The 24063-nt window shown below is 35.9% G+C and overlaps 1 protein-coding gene across 1 annotated transcript in view; it reads right to left on the minus strand.

The window, feature by feature from the left end:
- LOC123552128 (carnitine O-palmitoyltransferase 1, liver isoform-like) overlaps positions 1–24063 on the minus strand; it is a 97768-nt gene continuing 73705 nt past the window's right edge. The window contains exons 16-22 of the mRNA XM_053542273.1: positions 19361–19426; positions 10962–11046; positions 9996–10160; positions 8836–8970; positions 5043–5231; positions 4451–4621; positions 1–3947 (exon numbers count right to left, since the gene is read on the minus strand). Coding sequence (XP_053398248.1) covers positions 3876–3947; positions 4451–4621; positions 5043–5231; positions 8836–8970; positions 9996–10160; positions 10962–11046; positions 19361–19426 — 883 coding nt within the window. The 3' untranslated portion in view covers positions 1–3875. The remainder of the gene's footprint in view (positions 3948–4450; positions 4622–5042; positions 5232–8835; positions 8971–9995; positions 10161–10961; positions 11047–19360; positions 19427–24063) is intronic.

A 24063-nucleotide genomic window follows, 5' to 3' on the forward strand; every position in this document is an offset into this window, starting at 1 on the left:
TGATTTTGTGATAATTTTACTAAATCTTTCTATGTTGCGATTCAAAAACAATGAATATTCTTTTAAACACCGGTGTTTATAAAAAATCAAATTAAAGCAAAACTTTACATGTTTAACAGCAACCAAAAATAACAGTTAGATGAACAAAGAATGAGCATTTTGTCAGTCCTAAACACTTACAACTGAAGGAAACAGACAGACGAAAGGCATCTGTTATGTATAGTAGTTACTACTTCTCAACCTGAGAAAACATCTACCACCATTTTGTAAGTGAATAATGGCTAACCTGTCAATAACATTCTACCTTGTAAGTCAGTATCACATTTTCATCATTTCAAGGTGTAAACTAGAGCTTGTTTATCAGGAAAAACACATGTCTCCAACCACTTAACATTCAGACATTGCAAAAAGCCACAAATTAAGGGCCACAACTCAATTCAAAATCACTGAACCATAGTATTCCAACTATATACACAATTAGGCTTGGTACTGATCACCCATGAGGTTTATTGAACTTCAGGCCAATGGTATACGCAAATTAGTGTAAACACTGTAATTTACAACAAATAAAGGGCCATCACTGTGCCGAGAATCAACAAACTGGAAAAAGCCGACAATATGAACTAGGCTTGGCAATTATGACTTTTGTGCAGTTAAGTGTAAATCCACCTAGTGGTGTCAGAAGAGTTGGCCCGAGACAAACTGGCAGATAGCACTAAATCAATAGGTCTCCCCTACTGCATGTGTGAGACATGATAATGCTCAAGGTTAACAAGTGGGAAAGGAATGTCCCTTACCTACCATCACCTGATCTTTTTTACCTCTGATTTCATTAAGACTAACATTCTGACCAGGTTTCATGTAGACCAGGTAAAATATCTTGCCTCTGAAGTGTTAACTAGGTATTTAAAGTTTTGTCCAAAGTTTTACCCATACATGGCCCAGTTTCAATCATGACCTATATTTTATATGAAAGAATTTCTGACCAGGTTTTATAAAGATCTGGTAGAAATGTGGTTTGCAAGGTTTTTCTAAGATTTGACCAATTTCTCATTTTTGACCACAGATGACCTAGATTTCATTAAGACATAATTTTGATTCTGCTTTATGTAGACCAGATATGGATGGAGACCTCACGAGGGCATTAAGTTTTTCTACGGTTTGAAATATTGATCACATTTTGACCCAGAAAAACTAGTTTTGATCTTGACATAGTTTTCATAAAGACAAATATTGTGACCAAGTTTCATCAAGATTTGATCAAAAACTGCGACCTTTAGAGTGTTAACAGTAAAACTGTTGATGTCCAACAACAAGTGTCGCGCAACAAGAAAGAAAGGGCGATCACAATAGTTCACACAGAAAAAAATACCCTATATCTTTCTGCTCCAACAATGTTTGCTGGCTACATTGGTAGAATGAATGTGTTTACATAGAAAGTATGTTCTCATTTCTTCTTGGGTTTGTGAGTCTGTGCAAGTACAAATGGCAAAAATGGACACACAATTTGTCCAGAAGAAACAAGCACCTTAATTTACCAATAATGGGTGACTGTCCCTCCCTAAAACATCAGCAAATAAAAAGGCATAGGAAATAAACAAACATTTTGATAAAACAGAAATAAAAATATAAAAATGTTCCTTAATTCTTTCTTCATTTATTGGCCCAAAACAAAATCTAACTGGTCCTCAGAGAAAAAATGATAAGAGGTGAAAATGACATAAAACATATCTTAAAAACATATCTTAACAAGAGCTGTCCATAAGACAGCCAACCTCGACTATTCGAAATATTGTCACAGAAGCAGGAAATTATTACCCAAAATGTTAAAAATCAAAAGAGTTCTAAGTTCGAAAGGGGACATAATTTGACCAAAATGCATATCAGAGTTATGGGACTTGATGCTATCAACTAGTTTTATAACCCCTAAGAAACATGTTAAGTTTCAATTCCATATCTGCATTAGTTTTGGAGACAGTGATTTGCATGTAAAACTTTAACCAGAATTTTCTAAGTCCAAAAGGGAGCATAATTTGCTCAAAATACATGTTAGAGTTATGTTTCAAAGCTATATGCCTTTTAGTAATAGCTGTATGTACTTACACGCAAAACTTTAACCAGAATTTTCTCAGTCCAAAAGGGGGCATAATTCGGCCAAAATGAAGGTCAGAGTTATGGGACTTAGTGCTATCAACTAGTTTTATAACCCCTAAGAAACATGTTAAGTTTCAATTCCATATCTGCATTAGTTTTGGAGATAGTGATTTGCATGTAAAATTTTAACCAGAATTTTCTAAGTCCAAAAGGGAGCATAATTTGCTCAAAATACATGTTAGAGTTATAAGTTTCAAAGCTATATGCCTTTTAGTAATAGCTGTATGTACTTGCATGCAAAACTTTAACCAGAATTTTCTAAGTCCAAAAGGGGGCATAATTTGGCCAAAATGAAGGTCAGAGTTATGGGACTTAGTGCTATCAACTAGTTTTATAACCCCTAAGAAACATGTTAAGTTTCAATTCCGTATCTGCATTAGTTTTGGAGATAGTGATTTGCATGTAAAACTTTAACCAGAATTTTCTAAGTCCAAAAGGGAGCATAATTTGCTCAAAATACATGTCAGAGTTATGGGACTTGACCCAGTGAGGTTGGTAATTGACCTAGAAAAAGAATAAATAAGTTTCAAAGCTATATGCCTTTAAATGATAGCTGTATGTACTTGCATGCAAAAACTTTACCAAGGTGTGACGCCTACGCCAGGGTGAGTAGAATAGCTAGACTATTCTTTGAATAGTCGAGCTAAAAACATATCTTAAATCAAAAAAGCTAAAATACCTGTTGTCTTTTAAAGTGCAATGGTGATTATTAAAACAATATAATTCTCCAAAAATGTAAAACCTACAGCATTGATGTGTTGCATATTTACATATTTATCACATTATACATTAAAACAGCATGTGTATAGACAAATAATTGAGGCATTCTGTTTCTGTTTACCATCACTAAAGTAATTGTCCATTTCTCTTGATACTATCTATCAAGTGAAATGCAACTGGCAGTTTTGGTGATGGTATTTTTATATGTCCCTTCAAACTAAAAACAGATAACATAATGACTTGCCTACGATGTGTGACACGACGCATCTCTCAGTGAGAGCCAACTGCTTACATAAAGACTTGTCTAGGATGTGTGACATAACTCAGCAAGAGCTAACTGCTTACATGACTTGCCTAGGATGTGTGACATAACTCAGCGAGAGCTTACTGCTTACATAAGGACTTGCCTAGGATGTGTGACATAACTCAGCGACAGCTTACTGCTTACATAAAGACTTGCCTAGGATGTGTAACATGATGCATCACTCAGTCAGCCAATACTTTACTGGCTACCAAAAGTTTCGTCTCAAGTTAACATACACCTTTTATAACCTATAGTGTATACAACATGAAACTACCCTCATAAAAAGTCTCAAAACTTCAAATCAAAATCAAATTCACCGAAAAGCTAAAGACTAATAAGCCAATATTATCATCCTACACACTGCTTGCTGGGAAGCTGACATTAGCTCTTTGCTTCCCACTCAATTTCAGAAGTTACAGTCAAGTACATAAAAATCAATCTAAAAAAACAAATTCCTTCTGTGTTATGTTATTGTCAAAACAAGAAAATTTGCAGGAAAATTTTAGTTTTAAATAATGCTTACAAATTAATGGAAGAAAATTCAGAGGAAGCAAAATACAGTTAGTTTTACATTTCACATGTATACACATCCATAAATTCTCATTCACACAGGTCCCAATCTTACAAAATATCAATGTAGGTAAACACCCAGTATATTCTCTCCCCATCTGGTCTGTATTTAGATCTGTCTCTCTCATTAATTGTCCAAGATTAGGCATTTAATATCATTCAGGGCCTTGTAGATCTCTTTACCAAATCTGCCCGAGTCCTGAAATCACACAACAAATCAATTTCAATCAATTTTAATAACGAAGTAACACTGCAATTTCATTTTTTTTTTAAACAGTTCTTTATTATCTTTATTTTTGGCATTTCTACCTTCTAATAAAAATTTACTTTGACTGATCAATAATTAAGTTTTGATTAAGCTCTATCATTAATGGGAAAATTTTTAATGTAGTTTGACAGTACACACATCTCTATTGTTTAATGACTATGAAGCTTTTTTATGAGCATTAAACTGTTCTCCACAAACACTACATGAGGCCCAGATAGAACAATGTAAACCCGTTTGCTCAACTGTAACAGAGAAGAACACTGCTTGGGTGCAAGCTGACCAGTATCAAAACTCTCCCCTACCTATTCCATAATTCTGAGCTGACTTTAAACCTGACCAACAGCAAGACTGCATTAAGAGACTGGTATCCAAACTCAGTTTTATAACCTTGGTGCCTGGACTGGAAAAAAAAGTTGTTAAAGTAAAATACTTACAGTGGTAGGGCAAGACCTCTTGCTAGATACATGTATAAATATATGATCCTCTCCTGCTATGATATATGACACCCCATATCCATCATCCGCTACTGGGCCAAACCCACCACCACCAGATATACGGTCAGGGTACTTCTCTAGATCTAGTTTGTCTGTCTGTGTGTGAGGAGTCTGAAAACACAAAATTTCACTAATCTCTGCTGCCTTGTTCATTTTCTATTGTGCATGAAAGCTTTTCAAACTCAATATATTTGACCAATATAATTCTGTTGTATTACTGATTATTGTCCAAATGAAACTACCAGCAAAATACTTCAGAAAGATGCTGCTGTTCTACTCTACACCCAAAAGGAATGTTTGAACCAATATTAATTTGTTTTCTGCAAGTAACTGTAATCCTATCCACTTGGAACAGAAGTGGGTGTCTTATGACATAAGACAACACAGCTTTCATCTTGTGCATTTTGTTTATCTCAACAGCAATAAGTAGTTCAATGGAGACATATGTAGTGATACATATGTAGGATTTTCTGCACTACATGATTTCTTTGGAGAATGGATTTTCTCAAAAGATGTGTGATGCTGAATTTACCTGACTGGTTGAGAGTCTCCATGGTTCACTAAGGACCTCAGTGAGGAAAGGACTTTCAATCTCGAGATATTTAGATACAACATACAGACAGAAGAGATGTCTGTCTATTGCCTTTCCAGTCATAGCATCTCTATAACCCATCTGATGCCTCTCTGTCGCCTTCCTAAACAGAGAAATCCTTTCATCCTTCTGTAAAACAGAAAATACTCCACTTTGAAATAATATTCTGTAACTTAACCAAATATATTCTGATGTAAAAATTTAATCCTAGGTTTACACCTTGTATAGTCACATTTCGTAAATAGTTACCTGCCATTAACAGGTACTTTGAACTCCCCTCTAGAAATGTCTTTCTTTAAATTACTGCATTAAATGGTCTGCTGCTTCATGCAGTCATTGTTTTCCCTTCTGACTCCATTTAATGGTCATACTACATCTACTTTCAGCTCTATTCTAAGAATATACTTGGGGTTAAGATTATGGAAACAATCATAAATTTTTATGTCGGTTAATCTTAAAATACCTATTATTATCTGTTGAACAATATTCATATTTTGGCCTCATTTTATAGATATGTATTACACTTTGCACATGAAATGTTAATATATCACTCCTAAACAAGAGAGCCAAGATGGCCCTAGGTCGCTCACCTGAGAAACACACCATAACAGTGTAAACATGTTTGACCTAGTGATTTCATGGAAAAAAATATTCAGACCACTTATCATTAAAATGGGAGCAAAAAATCTTGAGTATAAGTATTTTCTTTGATTTGACCTAGTGACCTAGTTTTTGACCCCAGATTACCCATATATGAACTTGACCTAGATTTCATCAAGGCTATCATTCTGACAAAATTTCATGAAGATCAGTTGAAAAATACAGCCTCTATCACATTCACAAGGTTTTTCTTTGATTTAACCTAGTGACCTACTTTTTGACCCAGATGACCCATATTCAAACTTGACTTAGATTTCATCAAGGCAATCATTCTGACCAAATTTCATGAAGATCAATTGAAAAATACAGCCTCCATCTCATTCACAAGGTTTTTCTTTGATTTGACCTAGTGACCTACTTTTTGACTCCAGATGACCCATTTTCAAACTCAGCCTAGATTTTATTAAGGTTATCATTTTGACTTAATTTCAAGATCAATTGAAAAATACAGCCTCTATTGCATATACAAGCTTTTCCTTTGATTTGACCTAGTGACCTACTTTTTTACTCCAGATGACCAATTTTCAAACTCAGCCTAGATTTCATCAAGGTAATCAATCTGATCAAATTTCATGAAGATCAGTTGAAAAATACAGCCTCTATCGCATACACAAGCTAAATGTTGACAGACGACAGACAGACAGACGACGGACATCGAGTGAGCTAAAAAGTCACTACCTGTACCAAGCAGTCACCTGTCTTAAGCAGCCAATTAGAACATTTCCCTTTCCTGGCTCTTTAACACAGGTTTGACTGTACTTTCAATTTGACTGGAAGTTATACTGAATATATGTACCTCATTATAATTCCTGACGACTCCAAAAACATGTAAAGAACTTAAATGTCCAATGGCCATGATAATTAACAAGAGGGCCATGATGGTCCTATATCGCTCACCTGTTATCATTGCACTTGAGGACAAGAAGGTCCTCAGAAAAAATATCTAAGTCCAAAGGACAGGAACAACAAAGGGAAGAAATTTAACCAAAAAGAAAAAAAAATCTTACAAGGTATAGATATGTTAAAATACACCTAAAAATTGGAGGTACTATCCATGTTGTACCACAGAAAAGTGGTCTCGTGTTTTCCCTATGGCCAATAATAAAAAAATTACCAAAAAAAGCTATTTATAGTAACGTAAAAGGGAAGTAATTAAAAAAATAAATATTGTAAGTGGACAAAACAAGGATCTGCCAAATAAATCTGTTGACATAAATGAAATTTCAGATCAGTATCTTCATTAGTTATGGAGATATAACAATTTTAATTTGAAATAAAGGGAGGTAATTTGACATAAAATCAGTCCATAGTTATCTACCCTGATTGTCTCAGTCCAACTAATAACAATAATGAAACTTCAAATAAGTCCTGTAACTACTTACTGATATAAATCCATTTTGATTACAATCAGGGGAGGTAATCAGATATAAAATAACTCTGGAACATATGATTGGATCTGATTTGTCAATATTTGGAATCCAAGATTTATTGTTGTTGAAGATATTTTGGAAGTTTGTATCAAATAAAACCATAAATGAAATTTCTAGATGGCTGCAAAAGCCAAAATAGCCAATTTTGGACCTTTAAGGGGCCATAACTCTGGAACCCATGATGGAATCTGGCCAGTTGAAGAAAGGAAGCAAGATCTTGTGGTGATACAAGTTGTGTGCAAGTTTGGTTAAAATCAAACCATAAATGAAGCTGCTATTGTGCAGACAAGGTCAAAATAGCTAATTTTGACCCTTTCAGGGGCCATAACTCTGGAACCCATAATGGGATCTGGCCGGTTCAAGAAGGGAACCAAGACCTTATGGTGACACAATATATAGTGATACAAGTTGTGTGCAAGTTTGGTTAAAATAAAATCATAAATGAAGCTGCTATTGTGCAGACAAGGTCAAAATAGCTAATTCTGGCCCTTTCAGGGGCCATAACTCTGGAACCCATAATGGAATCTGGCTAGTTGAAGAAAGGAACCAAGATCTTATAGTGATACAAGTTGTGTGCCAGTTTGGTAAAAATCAAATCATAAATAAAGCTGCTATTGTGCAGACAATGTCAAAATAGCTAATTTTGACCCTTTCAGGGGCCATAACTCTGGAATCCATAATGGGATCTGGCCAGTTCAAGAAAGGAACCGTGATCTTATGGTGATACAAGTTGTGTGCAGGTTTGGCTAAAATAAAATCATAAATGAAACCACTATTGTGCAGACAAGAAATTGCTGACGCACGCATGCACGCACGGACAGACTGACGACGGACGAAGGGTGATCACAAAAGCTCACCTTGTCACTATGTGACAGGTGAGCTAATAAACACTTCTTTAAAACATACTTAAAACTAGGGATGCTTTTAAGAAAAGCGCATGTCTCCCACAACTGCCCCTATGAAAAATGTCTAGTGTCTCTAGATGGCTTAGATGAGTGGACCCAATTAGATGGTCTGGACAAGTGGATCCAATCAGTAATTCAAGGGCCGTAACTCCAAAATGCCTGGACCGATTTGGCTAGTTATCGAACTTGGCCGAGGTCTCATGGTCAAACACATTTTGTTCAAGTCTGGTGAAGATCGGATGAGAAATGTTCGACTTAGAGTGCGGACAAGAGTAAAAAGGCCGATTTTTCAATAATTCAAGGGCTGTAACTCCAAAATGCCTGGACCGTTTTGGCTAGTTATAGAACTTGGCCGAGGTCTCATGGTCAAACACATTTTGTTCAAGTTTGGTGAGGATTGGATGAGAAATGTTTGAATTAGAGTGCAGACAAGAGTAAAAAGGCCGATTTTTGGTAATTCAAGGGCCATAACTCCAAGACCCCTGGACCAATTTGGCTAGTTATCGAACTTGGCCGAGGTCTCATGGTCAAACACATTTTGTTCAAGTTTGGTTAAAATCGGATGAGAAATGTTCCACTTAGAGTGCGGACAAGCTTTGTGACAGACACACACACACACACAGACTAGAGTAAATCAATACGTCTCCCACACCACTGTGTGGTGGGAGACATAATAATTACAGCTTTACTTTTATAAAATAAAGAATAAAATTTGAAGACATAACAAAGTTAGCTTACCGTGGCATCTGGGTTGAGCATTGCTCTAACAAAGTTACAAGATTCGATGGTACATGGACGTACCGTCTCTGTTCTACCTTCTCTAAACAGTCGGGTCATACTTGATTCATATGTTAGAGAGAATTTACCAGCATCCTGTAACAATCAATTTGCTCACATAAGTCTATTATGTTTCAAGGCTTCTATTAGATGCAAAAACATGTCCCTAACTATAGTTATCAATATAAGTGATTCATAAATATTATTATTCAGTAAATAATACGCGTTACATAAATGTTTTGTTTTGGTTTTATTGGGTTCAACGTCAGACCTACCCAGTTATAGGCCATATGGCGATTTTCCAGGTTTTCATGGAGGAATACCCTAGGTGCCTCTCTGAGCATTATTTTATCAAGAGCAGGCACCTGGGAAGAACCACCGGCCTTCCATAAGCAAGCTGGATGGCTTCCTCACATGAAGAATTCTACACCCAAAGTGAGGCTGGAACCCACATTGGTGAGTGGCAAATGATTTGAAGGCTGCTATGGTAATCACTCAGCCCTGTAACACATAAATGAATACTCTGCAGGGAAACTACGGTAATTAAGGCTTTCAAATGCTCTATGTAAGTATGACTGAGATCCAAAGAATTGACGAGTCATTTCCCAAGTGTACAAAGGGAAATTATTTTGTCAGTCAGTCACACTTTTGGGACTTGGTACGTGAACTTGTCTTATGGTCCAAAAAAGCCTGTTTGATGTTTGAAAATAATATCTGTATCTGCTCCAAAGATATTCAAGAAAATCAATTTCATCAAACAGGACTGGACAAAGTGTCTCTTATCTATCCCTCTGAACTTTCTTTGGTTCAGATTTAAATAGCAATTTCATCGATTTATGACAATTCAAAGCCGCTACAATCCAAGATAATTGTAACTGGGATATAAAGAAACAATATAAAGCTGAACATTACAATATGAGCCGCACCATGAGAAAACCAACATAGTGCATTTGCGACCAGCATGGATCCAGCGCAGGCTCTAATTGCAATAGGCTTTGAAAGCGAACAGCATATATCCTAACCAGACTGTGCGGATGCGCAGGCTGGTCTGGATCAATGCTGGTCGCACATGCACTACGTTGGTTTTCTCATGGTGCTGCTCAATTTATGTATTAACTCACCCTGTAGTAAGCCAGCTGTAAGGCCATCTGTATGAAAGCATCAGGACTTGTCTTGCACTTCTTCACGAGACCTTTACCAAATACATCATGCATGAACAGACGCATGTCTACATCATTCACAAGCTGTCTAGTTACCTGTAAGCTGTTCTCTATAACTTGTAGACACTGAAAATATATGCAGTCCAACATGTACTAAGAGACCATCTAAGGAAAAATCTGAAAATGGTTGCTTAATAAACAGTCTCTTAATACAAAACATACTGCTACTTCTAATCCTGATTCAGATATCGAGGGTTCAACGCAATACTGTCATAACTTTTTCATTCATATATAGTTACGACTGTATTGCGTTGAACCCTCCAATTATACTAATTTCTGTATTGCTTGAAATTTGTGGTCACAACCAACTTAGCTATCTGACATTGCCCTACTGTTCTTTTTACTCTGACAGGCAAGTAGGCATAATCCTTATTTATAACACAGTTATGATACATAATGTTAAAACACAACAGAACTGATTGAATTGTTTCACTTACATGTGAGCTGATGAGAAAACTTACAAGATAAATTTGTTTTGTTTATTTATTTGGGGTTTAACGCAGTTTTACAACAGTTTTTCAGTTATGTAACGGCGGGCAGTTGTTCCTGGATTCTGTACCAGTACAAACCTGTTCTCCACAAGTAATGCCAACTTCCCCACATGAATCAGAGGTGGAGGACGAATGATTTCAGACACAATGTCTTTTATTAAACAGTAACAGAGAAAATACGGCCCTCCAGAGGATCGAACTCACGACCCCGTGATCTGTAGATCGGCCCTCTCCCTATTGAGCTAAGCGGGCAGGTTTACAAGATAGAACATGGAAGGTGAAGAAAGGAAGGAATGAGTCTGATTTAAAGAAACTGAAGAAAGTTAATAAAACAGAAAAAAATCTGTATATTGTGTATAATAAAAGAGAAAGTTACAGGTTCTGGGAGGTCCCACTCCAGTCTGATAGGGTTAGGTGGAGTCATCTCAGGTTCTCCTTTAGTGTGACCATCCTCTTCATATCTGTAGTATAGGAAACAATCCATATACACTTTTCTATAGATAACAGAAGCTAAAATATAACTTACAAACAACATCTTTTAACAGATAATTAATAATCTTCATTATTTTACGAGTTTTAGCAATGCTTTTATGATACTGTTATTAAACAACAGGAAATATTATTGATATCAATGAGACATTTACTTTTTTAAACAAAAGTTTACAATATTTTCTTATTTTATAGCATGGAAATTCACATGAATTTGATGATATACATTTCTGAAATAATAATGTTCTCAAATCGAAATGTTTTTATTTAAAATTTGCTTGATACTTCCATATCTAAACATATGCAAACAACTGTAAAATACAAGACGGGCAAAATGACACTTGGTTCAGGTGTGTTAAAAAGATAGAAAAACACCGACAAGGATGACATAAAGCAATAAAAGTTCTCTACAGAAAGGGGCATTTATCATATTTGCTGCCATATTTTTCATATTGAAACTTAATTCAAGGACTTGCATACTCAACCATCTCTTAAGTCAGGTTTCATGATAACAAGAGCGGTCGGAGGACAGCAACGCTCGACTATTCAACAGCCTTGTCAATTGAATGAATACAAAAGTTGCAAAAGGGGACATAATTTTGTAAAATGCAAAGTAGAGTAATTAAACCTTTGCACTGCATGTCATATCATGACAGTGTGAAGTTTCAATCCATTACCATTAGTGGATTCTGAGATATCAGCTTACATACAAAAACTTAACCAAAAACTGCTACGTCGAAAAAAGGGGCATAATTTTGAACAAGAGCTGTCAGTGGACAGCACGCTCGACTATTCTCAGGGCTTGATAGTATAATATAAGCAATGAGTTAACATTACAATAAGCATATTCTAAGTCAAAAAGGGGCCATAATTCAAAATGCTTGATAGAGTTGCCCCCTCCTTTTAACAGACTGGGGTCATGATGGTAAACAAGTATGCAAAATATGAAAGCAATATCTCAATGGACTTTGAAAATGTTTGGGGTGGTACGCAAACTTTAACATTTATTATAAGTCGAAAAGGGGTCATAATTCAGTCAAAATGCTTGATAGAGTTGCCTCCTACTTTTTACAGACTGGAGTCATGATGGTTAACAAGTATGCAAAATATGAAAGCAATATCTCAATGGACTTTGAAAATATTTGGGGTGGTACGCAAACTTTAACATTTGTGTGATGCTCACGCTAACGCCGACGCCGGGGCGAGTAGGATAACTCCTGTATTCTTCGATTAGTCGAGCTAAAGAAACAAAACAAAGTAGAGTTATGGAACCTGTTTAGTGCATTTCAGATCAAGACAATGAATAAGTGTGTGAAGTTTCAATCCTTTCCCATTATTGAGTACTGAGATACCAGCTTACATACAAAACCTTAACCAAAAATTTCTAAGTCGAAAAAGGGGCATAATTTTGTGAAAAAGCAATATAAAGTTATGGAAACTGTGCTATGGAAGTCAGTTTATCACAGTGAATAAGTGTGTGAAGTTTTAATCCATTCCCATAAGTGAGTACTGAGATACCAGCTTACATACAAAACCTTAACCAAAAACTGCTAAGTCGAAAAAGGGGCATAATTTTGTAAAGAAGCAAAATAGTTATGGAACCTGTGCTGTAAGTCAGTTTGTCACAGTGAATAAGTGTGTGAAGTTTCAATCCATTCCCACATGTGGTTACTGAGATACCAGCTTACATACAAAACCTTAACCAAATCGGGACGCGGACGCCGAAGCGGACACCGACGCATGGGCGAGTCCAATAGCTCTACTATTCTATGAATAGTCAAGCTAAAAAAATCTTGTCCTTTTAATTTAACACAATATCTATTTTTGTGACATACAGGCTGACAGAACTGATGAAAGGACAGATATATAGGGACAAAATCAAATGATCTGTGTATCTTACATATTGCCTTCCATGTATGTCCATGTTTCATAAAAATCTTGTGTACTTCTAAAATTGTGGATGGATTCATATTTTATGACTTGAAAGGCGAGACAGATGGCTGAACAGATAGACAAATGGAGAAAATATAGAATGTACAAGTTCTATATATTGCCTTTTATCTGCATCATATTTCATGAAAAAATATCTTGTACTTTTTAAGATATCAAAGAATACACATTTTGTCACATTTTTTAACTATTTGTTGCCATAGCAGACACATTTGTTGCCAGAGCAATAAAGAGGATGTGCACATGCTCCATAATCTGTCTATCCATGTACCAAGTTTAATGAAAAAATATTATGTTCTTCTAAACAATCCTATGTTTCATGGAAAAAAGTCTTGTACTTTTAGTTACTGTGAGGTGTAGTTAGGGTGATTAGGAGGCAAGCAACAATGATGGGCATATTCTTCATAGTGCAATCTATCCATGTACAAAGTTTCATGAAAAAAAAAAATGTCTTGAATTTTTAAAGTTAATGCAGGATCCCTCTTATGACAGACTGATGAACAGATGAGGGGAAAAGTGTAAGTTCCAAAGGAGACTTATAAGCTTTTAATATCAAATCAAACTGTGGCAAAAGGGTTGAAATAAAAGAACTTCTAATTAGTCAACTTATATTAAGTTATCTTGTACTCTGAATCAACTCTATGAAACATGAACCGATGTGATTTACATAAATACCGCTAAGTAAAACTTGTTACATATGATATGAAGTATGCTCAATGAATCAGAAGTATGTATTTTCTATATATGATAAATATAAAGAAAACGTAAATAAGATTATATGGTTTCCTAATATAATCTGCAGTCAGTCTATGTATTAACTACCAGGTAATAACGAGAATTATTTGGGATTATATGTCATCCATAAATCATCAAATGGAAACTCTATGGAAGTGATGGCAACTGCAGTGTTATTTTGAGCAATATATCATGAATCTATGGTTGCTAGCATGCTAATGTAGTATAGTATGTTGTTTCTGTCAGCAATAATTGTCATCAACTATCAAAAATCTATGAAGCTCATAAACAAACTACAAGAAATTAATCGAGTCATTACAGAAGAACTCTTTGGTGTTATTTCGGAGAAACTAAATTACAAAGATGCTACAGCCAGATTCAAAATTTGTGAAAATATTAACTTAAATTGGAAAATAATTTTAATTTCTAACCTAAATTTATATAAAAGTTGTTTGTAAAAAGACACAGTCATGTCCCCATGATGGTTCATGATGGGTATGTAATTTTAAGCCTCAATGATGCTGTGATCTTGACCTTTGGCCTAATGATGGTAAAAATATTAAGGGCCATCTATTGACCACAGGCAATCACCCTAGGATGGTTGATGTCCACATTCCAGTGAGTGTTCTCCACTTATTGACCGGAAAGTTGCCATGACCTAGACCTTTGACATATTACTGTAAAATCATTTAATTTTGTGGGCATAAAATTTCATGGTTTTGGTCAAAACCGCAATTTCGTGGGGATATGAATTCCTGGATTTTAACTTTCTATGCAAATCCATCATATCAACATGTCCTCATGATGGTTCATCTCATACCTGGGTATGTAATTTAAGCCTCAATGATGCTGTGACCTTGACCTTTGACCTAATGATGGTAAAAATATAAAGGACATCAATTGACCACAGGCAATCACCCTAGTATGGTTGATGTCCACATTCCAGTGAGTGTTCTGCACTTATTGAGCAGAAAGTTGCCATGACCTAGACCTTTGACATATTACTGTAAAATCATTTAATTTTGTGGGCATAAAATTTCATGGTTTTGGTCAAAACGGCAATTTCGTGGGATATGAATTCATGGATTTCAACTTTTGAATATAAAATGAATGGGAATTTTACTTGTTCGTTGGGATTAAATTTCATGGAATGGCTCAACCATGAAAATTAACCCCCCACGAATATCAATGATTTCACATTAACTTTCAAAACTTTTGTAGCACAAGTAACAATCCTATTAAGTGTGGCAGCCAGTTATTGATTGGAAGCACCTGCATTTCCCTTAACTCCAAAAACAATGAAAGGTGTAGTACTCATCCTACAGACTATAAAGGCAACACCAGGCCCAAACACTCCAGTTACTGATCTGAAACAGTTTTCAATCTAAATGTGTTAATGTCTCACTGTAACCTTGACCTTTGATGTACCGACCCAAAAAGTCACACAGGTAATCTACTGACCACAGGCAATCATGCTACGAGGCCAACAGCCATCCGTACAAGGGTTCCCCAGTTACAGGTCCATAACAAATAGGTCTATTGACAGACAAGTGAACAGACTGACATAAGCAAAACAGTATACCACTTGTCTCTTACAGGAAGTATACAAATGTGGAAAAAGGGTTGAGACGATACAACAAACAAACGGTGACTAACAGGGATTTTTGAGGTGAGTTTACAATATGCACAACATAAACATTTTTACAAACCTACCAACTAAACAGAATGTAGTACTATTACATACACATATATTTGCACTAGCCACTAACATGTTCCTGGTGAAAAAGCAGAAGCAGCAAAAAGCATTTCAGAAATAACAAGACTATTGCCCAGCAAGTGGGCAATAAAAATTCCCTACCAGATGGCGCATTTTTCATACCTGCTGCCATAGAAACCATATTCTTTATATGAAAACGACTGAAGAACCTGCATAGTCTTCAAATAATTTATCATCTGTAAGTCAGATTGCATGGATAAATTTCTTTCATTTTGAAACTTTGTCCCAGGTTTCATGAAAAAATCTCTTGTATTTCTTAAGTCATGAAAGAATCCACCATTTGTGACTGACAGGAGGGACAGATGGATGGACAATGAAAAAAAAGTAACATGCATGCCATGCACATTATCAACTAACAATCTCTAGGACTTATTAAGTTGTTGCAAATTCCACTTATTGTAATATTTTTGGACTATATGTTGCCATAGCAATTATATTTAAAATAAGGCAGTATGAAAGACAGCTATATCCCCCACCGCTGTTATGGATATTGAAAGGGTTGATGGTATTGTGTGGGAGCATTGACGTTGTTAAGTATATTTTATAGCCCATGTATGATGACATCAATGAATTTGAAAATCCTTTTCAGGGGTTAAGGAGATACAGAGTGAACACAAAATGGAAGGCTCAAACCTTTGACCTCCAGTTACTACCTTGACCTTGAGCCAAAATGGCTGACTCATGAGTTCTGCACATCGTCTTGATGATGTGTTCTTTTGACCCAAGCTTCATGAAAATCCTTCAAGGGGTTTAGGAGATACAGAGTGGACACAAAATGGAAGGCGTAAACCTTTGACCTCCAGTAACGACCTTGACATTGAGCAAACATGGCTGACTCATGAATTCTGCACATCGTCTTGATGAGGTGATCATTTGATTACAGTTTCATGCAAATCCTTCAAGAGGTTTACGAGATACAGAGCGGACATAAAGTGGAATGCTCAAACCTTTGACCTCGAGCTGTCACCTTGACCTTGAGCCGACAGGGCTGACTCATGAGTTCTGCACATCATCTTGATGAGGGGATCATTTGACCCAAGTTTGATGAAAATCCTTCAAGGGGTTTGGGAGATACAGAGCGAACACAAAATTTTACGGATGGACGGAAGGACAGAGACCATTCCTATAACCCCCACCACTCATGGCAGGAGATTAATAAACAGATGTGCATAATTTTCCATACAGTCAGCTATACATGTATCAAGTTTCATGAAAAAAATTTTTTGTACTTTATTACTTGAGCATCCCACTACGCGACTTTATATCATATGTCTTACCTATTTGTTGTCAACTATCAATTTACGAAATTTCATGAAAAAATATCTTGCACTTTTAATCACAGGATATCGCTTTGTAAGACAGGCACACGGATGGACAGACAGGGGGCAAACCTGGGGTGAAACACTAGAAGGGGACTGAAAATCATCATCTGCAGTGTATCTTATTTTGCTGGTAGAAAAGTTCTATGCTGTGAACAACACTTTAAAGGTGGTTAATCAGATTTTGGTCAAGTAATAGATTTGTGCTAAACGTTTGATCATTAAAATTTACAGTATTAAATTTGTTAAAACAGATATTTAGCTAAAATTCTTAAGAAATGCACGTTTGAAAGATTTTATTTACCCCCTTGAAAATAACAAATATAGCGTAAGAAACTGACCAATCACCATGTAATAGAAGCGAAGCGATACATGCTGTATACTCACCAACTGAAGATAAAGTTAGAAGAAAAAGTTTTACCCAAGTAATATGCTGGCAACACAATATTCCCACATATGTGCCATGATAGGAGCATCTCCCCTGCAGATTATCAATTTTGAAGTAGATTGACAAATCACATTCCGCACTGTCATAATTAAAATAGCACTAGTGTGCGTACAGTGAACCAAAGCTCATTTATAACTTACTCTTTAGGCTGAGCTACTATGACTCAGCTGCACTTTTATGTTCACAATGATTCTCTTTCTTTGCCAACTTTAAAATTGAGCTCAGCTGCAGACCTTGCTTAAGGCACAATAAGCTATATGCACATGGTAATGTTTTCAACAACGTTTCATAAATATCTTCTGTTTGCCTCTTGTACAGACAAAGTTGGAGAGATTGATTAAGTTTCGATAAGCAGTTCCAGAAGAATAAGACGGCAATGAAAGTCTGACCATGACCTTTTGACCTTAAATAGAACTTGTGATATTTTACTTCAAGTCTGTTTTATCATTTTCAATTCTTTCACAGTAAGACCAAGGCAAGAAGATTCTGTAAAACTGACAAACTTGAATAAAGTTCATTTAAGAACTTTCTAACGAAGTCTGGTGAACATCTATTCAGCAAGTCATGAGAGGAATTTTTCTGAGCTCAGCAGACACCTGAACAAATTTAAGTCCATTAGGGATGCTTCTGACCAAGTTCTCGCAAACAGGTTCTGAGGAGATGTTAAAGTAACATTAATGATTCAGGACAATGCAGGTCGATGGAGAAATGGTCACTGTATCTGCAATTCTGATTTAGCTGAGCTAACAAGTAAATAAAAGTTGTTTGTAAAAAGACACAGTCATGTCCCCATGATGGTTCATCTGATATACCTGGGTATGTAATTTTAAGCCTCAATGATGCTGTGACTTGACCTTTGACCTAATGATGGTAAAAATATTAAGGGCCATCAACTGACCACAGGCAATCACCCTAAGATGGTTGATGTCCACATTCCAGTGAGTGTTCTCCACTTATTGACCGGAAAGTTGCCATGACCTGACATATTACTGTATAATCATTTAATTTTGCGGGCATAAAATTTTGTGGTTTTGGTCAAAACGGCAATTTCGTGGGATATGAATTCATGGATTTCAACTTTCTAGCAAATCTATCATATTAACATTATTAAATACTAAACTGACAACAGAGACTATTTATGAAATGTTGCAACATTATATATATGGAGAGCAGCAACATTTTATGTGGAAAGTGCTCCTCCAATAAAAATATTGTTTGAGAAAATACGAACTGTCTCAAACTCAATGTACTTCCATCCCATAATGTTATGATTTCCTGTTTAAATCATTCAGGGGATCAAAAACTTCTTCTGCCAAACAAAGGGAACAGAAAGGAAACATTCATTTGATTTCTTATTCAGCCTTACTCTAGAACCATACTTACACAAGCTATGCGCCTAAAGCCAAAAAATATAATTGTAAGCATAACATAAATTATACATGCTGCTCTACAAAATCATAGCCCAAAGTTAAAACAAAATTTGTAGACCAGTCTCAAACTGTTGCATCTGAATGGCTGTTTCTGAGATACAATTTGAAATTGACCAATGGTAAATGGTACATGAGACTGTATGGGACCATGCATTCCGAGACTGGTCTAAAAACTTAGTTTCACAAGCCTGGAGCCTATTAACAGATCTGTTAGTTAAACGTGTAACATGTTACTGACAAGGATCAAATTATTTTAAGCAGAGCACCATGTCAAAGTCTCGAGATAGTACCAGTAAATTAACATTTAAAGTAAGACTGGTCAATATATATATATATTGGTAAAGTTTCTATAGAAAGTAATATTTCTGTTATTTCCCCCATCTTTAAAATTAAATGCTAAAAATAATGCACATGTAAAAAAAAATAATCATGCACAACAACCAATAACTATAGCATAACAGCCTGAAAGAAAAAACCTAAATTTCCTAATAATGCTAAACTAAAATTACATAAATAAACAGAACAAAAACAAACTCAGGATTATATCTAACTGCCATAACATGGTGTGACGGGTAACACAAGCATGCACATGCACCCTAAAACGTGAGCCGGGCACAAAACTCATACCCCAATATACTGTGATCATCTGTGATCCCATACTCCCATAAATGGGCCATGATAGGTGCATCAGCCCTGGAAAATGATGGAGCTACAGCATCAATAACATGGATCAGAGATGAAATATACAAAATACTGTCTACATACAATAATTGCTGTAGCATATCTGTTTGTCTATACTACCTACACAACCAAAATGGCTTCACTACTGAAAGTCAACATACTGTATTAATAATGACAGATTATTATGAAAAAAATGGTTGGGGTCGGGGGGGGGGGGGGGGGGGGGGGTTTGAATTAATTAAAAAAAATATTATTTCCATATAAAAATGTAAAAACTCAAGCTTTCTTTAGTTGCTGAATTATGTTGCTGCAATGTGAACTATCCTCAACTTAAATCTGATATGTTTCAAATATTTCCATAACTATTTTAAACAGCTACATTGTGTTAAATTACATATTCCTGCTCTTGGAAACAGCTCACTTTAACAGTAAGAAAAGTGGACATAGCTGAAACTATGATTAAAACAAGAAAATATCAGTAAAACCAATGGATGCTCCCCAAAATATGATTCTTGCATGTTAAAAGAACAAAAGTGGGCACATAATATGTTGAATTATCAAAGGGCATTATCTCATTAACAAGAGCTGTCAGTAAGACAGTGTGCTCCACTATTCTGCGATTTGACAGTAAAATGAATTTATGTTTCAATATTAAGAAAGGAAGATACACCAAGATATAAAAAAGACCCTACTACTCAGAGGGGTTAAAGGTCAAGTATGGAAGGGGTACTGATATTCTTTATTTTGATGGAATTAAATTATATAAGAAAAAAACAAGAGGGCCATGATGGCCCTATATCGCTCACCTGTTATCATTGCACTTGAGGACAAGAAGGTACTCAGAACAAATATCTAATTCCAAAGGACAGGAACAACAAAGGGAAGAAATTTACTTAGGGTCATCAGGTAATTATAATTAAACAGTCTTGAAAATAGGATCAGATGATTTTTTAAGTATTTTTCCTATATAACTCACATAATAACTAACTGACCCCAGGGTGGGGCCTCTTTTAACCCCAAGGGCATAATCTGAATAATTTTAGTAGAGGACTTCTAGACAATGCATCATACCAAATATCAAAAGCCTAGGTTGTACGGTTTCAGACAAGAAGATTTTTAAAGCTTTTTCCTATACAAGTCTATATAAAACTTGGGACCCCCAGGGCAGGGCCTCTTTTCACCCAAGGGGTACAATTTGAACAATTTTGGTTGAGGACCATAAGAAAATGCTACAAACCAAATATCAAAGGTCTAAGTGTTGTGGTTTCAAATAAGAAGATTTTTAAACTTTTTTTCCTATATAAGTCTATGTAAAACAAGGGACCCCCGGGCAGGGCCATATTTGACCCTAGGGGGATAATTTCAACAATATTGGTAGAGGACCACTAGATGATGCTACATACCAAATATCAAAGCCCTAGGCCATGTGGTTTTGTACAAGAAGATTTTCCAAGTTTTCCCTATATAAGTCTATATAATAAATCATGTGACCCCTGGGGCGGGGCCATATTTGACCCTAAGGAGATAATTTGAACAATCTTGGTAGAAGACCACTAGATGATGCTACATACCAAATATCAAAGCCCTAGGCCATGTGATTTTGTACAAGAAGATTTTCAAAGTTTTCCCTATATAAGTCTATATAAACCATGTGACCCCCGAGGCGGGGCCATATTTGATCCTAGGGGGATAATTTGAATAATTTTGGTAGAGGACCACAAGATGATGCTACACACCAGATATCAAAGCCCTAGGCCCTGTGGTTTTGGACAAGAAGATTTTAAAAGTTTTTCCTTTCGGTTGCCATGGCAACCAGAGTTCTGCATGGAATTCAATTCTTTGAAAAATTTTGAAAGGGGGCCACCCAAGGATCATTCCTGTGAATGGCGGACTATGCACGACGGACGACGGACTACACACGACTGACGACGGACAGTTTTTAATTTCAAGTCATTATCTTTTAAAGTACCAAAGATATGTCTATAAATGAAGCTTTTCGAAAAAAAATTAACATGAAAATAATTCCAAGTATAACAACTTGGTGACCTTGACATTGAGTATAATGGGCCCAGCCCCTGCAAATATTTTGTTTGTATGCTGGACAATGTTTATGTGAAATGACAGTAAGATATAAGCAATAGTAACAAAGATATGACAGAAAAACAAAGGTTGCTGAAAAACTTTTACCTTAAAAATAACCTAAGTATAAAACCTTGGTGACCATGACCATATGTATAATGGGGCTAGCCCCTGCACATACTTTGTTTGCATGCTGAACAATGTTAATGTGAAGTTACAGTAAAATATAAGCAATAGTAACAAAGAAAAACAAAGGTTGCCGAAAAAACTTTAACCAAGAAAGCTCACACCGATGCGGGGGCGAGTAGAATAGTACCCCTATTCTCCAAACAGTGGAGCTAAAAATCACTCAACCGGAACATGAAGAAATTATGTGTACCTCCTCTTGGGAGTGAAGCATCCTATGAATCTTCACTGAATTCAAGTGACAGGTTGCTGAGAAATACTCCTGACTAGGATGGCCCCATAGTTTACTAATGTTATTGATTAAAGGGCAATAACTCAGTGAAAATCATTGGCCTGGAACATGAAGATAATATGCCGATCTCCTCTTGGAAGTGAAGTTTCGATGAATTCAAGCCAGTGGTTGCTGAAGAATATTCTGGACAATAATTGGTACTACAGTATACTAATGTTGAATAATCAAAGGGCAATAACTCAATGAAAAATCATTCAACCTGAACATAAATTATCATCACTGGAAAAACTGAGTTACAAAGCTATTGCGCAAACAGTATTCAAGAAAAAGAGACCTTAGGTTTTAACTCACGATTTTGTTTGTGTAACTAGAAAAATTGCTCTAGCTAAGATTTCAGTCAAAAACCATCATTCTTGCAAAAAGCAGAATAGAGTTATGTTTCTTGATGTACAGTGTCCACTTATGATGGTGAAAAACTATTGCAAGTTTTAAAGCAATAGCTTTGATAGTTTTGAGAAAATTTGGGACTTACACATAATACTCAACCAAGAAAATGATTTTCTAAGTCCAAAAGGGGCAATAATTATTGCAAAAAGCAAGATGGAGTTATGTTGCTTGCTGTACAGGGTCAGCTTATGATGGTGAACAAGTGTTGCAAGTTTCAAAGCAATAGCTTAGATAGTTTAAGAGAAAAAGTTGACCTAAACATAAAACTTAACCAAGAAATCTGATATTTTCTAAGTACAAAAGGGGCCATAAATCTTGCAAAAAGCAGGATGGAGTTATGTTTCTTGCTGTACAGGGTCAACTTATGATGGTGAACAAGTGTTGCAAGTTTTAAAGCAATAGCTTTGATAGTTTAGGATAAAAGCTGACCTAAACATAAAACTTAACCAAGAAAACTGATTTTCTAAGTCCAAAAGGGGCAATAAATCTTGCAAAAAAGCAAGATGGAGTTATGTTTCTTGATGTACAGGGTCTGCTTATGATGGTGAACAAGTATTCCAAGTTTCAAAGCAATAGCTTTGATAGTTTAGGAGAAAAAGTTGACCTAAACATAAAACTTAACCAAGAAATCTGATATTTTCTAAGTACAAAAGGGGCCATAAATCTTGCAAAAAGCAAGATGGAGTTATGTTTCTTGCTATACAGGGTCAGCTTATGATGGTGAACAAGTATTCCAAGTTTCAAAGCAATAGCTTTGATAGTTTAGGAGAAAAGCTGACCTAAACATAAAACTTAACCAGGCAACGCCGACGCAGACGCCGACGCCGACGCCGACAACCGCTCAAGTGATGACAATAACTCATCATTTTTTTCTCAAAAAATCAGATGAGCTAAAAAAAGACCTTAAAGTTTTAACCAAGAAATTCAAATTGTTTGTGTTCAAGCTGACAAAATGCATGCTAGAGTTAAGTTTCCTGGTCTACTTATTCATCTAATGGCAATAAACAAACTGTAAGAGTTTTTGAGAACAAGAGGACCATGATGGTCCTGAATCGCTCACCTCTTTCCACATGACCCAGTTTTGAGTATGACATCGTTTTTTCTATTATTTGACATAGTGACCTAGTTTTTGAGCTCATGTGACCCAGTTTTGAACTTGACCTAGATATTATCAAGATAAAAATTCTGACCAATTTTCATGAAGATCCATTGAAAAATATGGTCTCTAGAGAGGTCAAAAGATTTTAATAATTTTAGACCTACTGACCTAGTTTTTGACCGCAATTGACCCAGTTTCAAACTTGACCTAGATATCATCAAGATGAACATTCAGACCAACTTTCATACAGATCCCATGAAAAGTATGGCCTCTAGAGAGGTCACAAGTTTTTTTTTATTATTTGACCTACTGACCTAGTTTTTTAGGGCATGTGACCCAGTTTCAAACTTGACCTAGATATCATCAAGGTGAACATTCTGACCAATTTTTATGGAGATCCAGTCACAAGAATGGTCTCTAGAGAGGTCACAAGGTTTTTCTATTTTTAGACCTAATGACCTAGTTTTTGACCGTACATGACCCTGTTTCGAACTTGACCTATATATGATCAAGATGAACATTCAGACCAATTTTCATACAGATCCCATGAAAAATATGGCCTTTAGACAGGTCACAAGGTTTTTCTATTATTTGACCTACTGACCT

The sequence above is a fragment of the Mercenaria mercenaria genome, chromosome 4, assembly GCF_021730395.1.
Source record: "Mercenaria mercenaria strain notata chromosome 4, MADL_Memer_1, whole genome shotgun sequence".
Taxonomy (NCBI): Eukaryota; Metazoa; Mollusca; class Bivalvia; order Venerida; family Veneridae; genus Mercenaria; species Mercenaria mercenaria.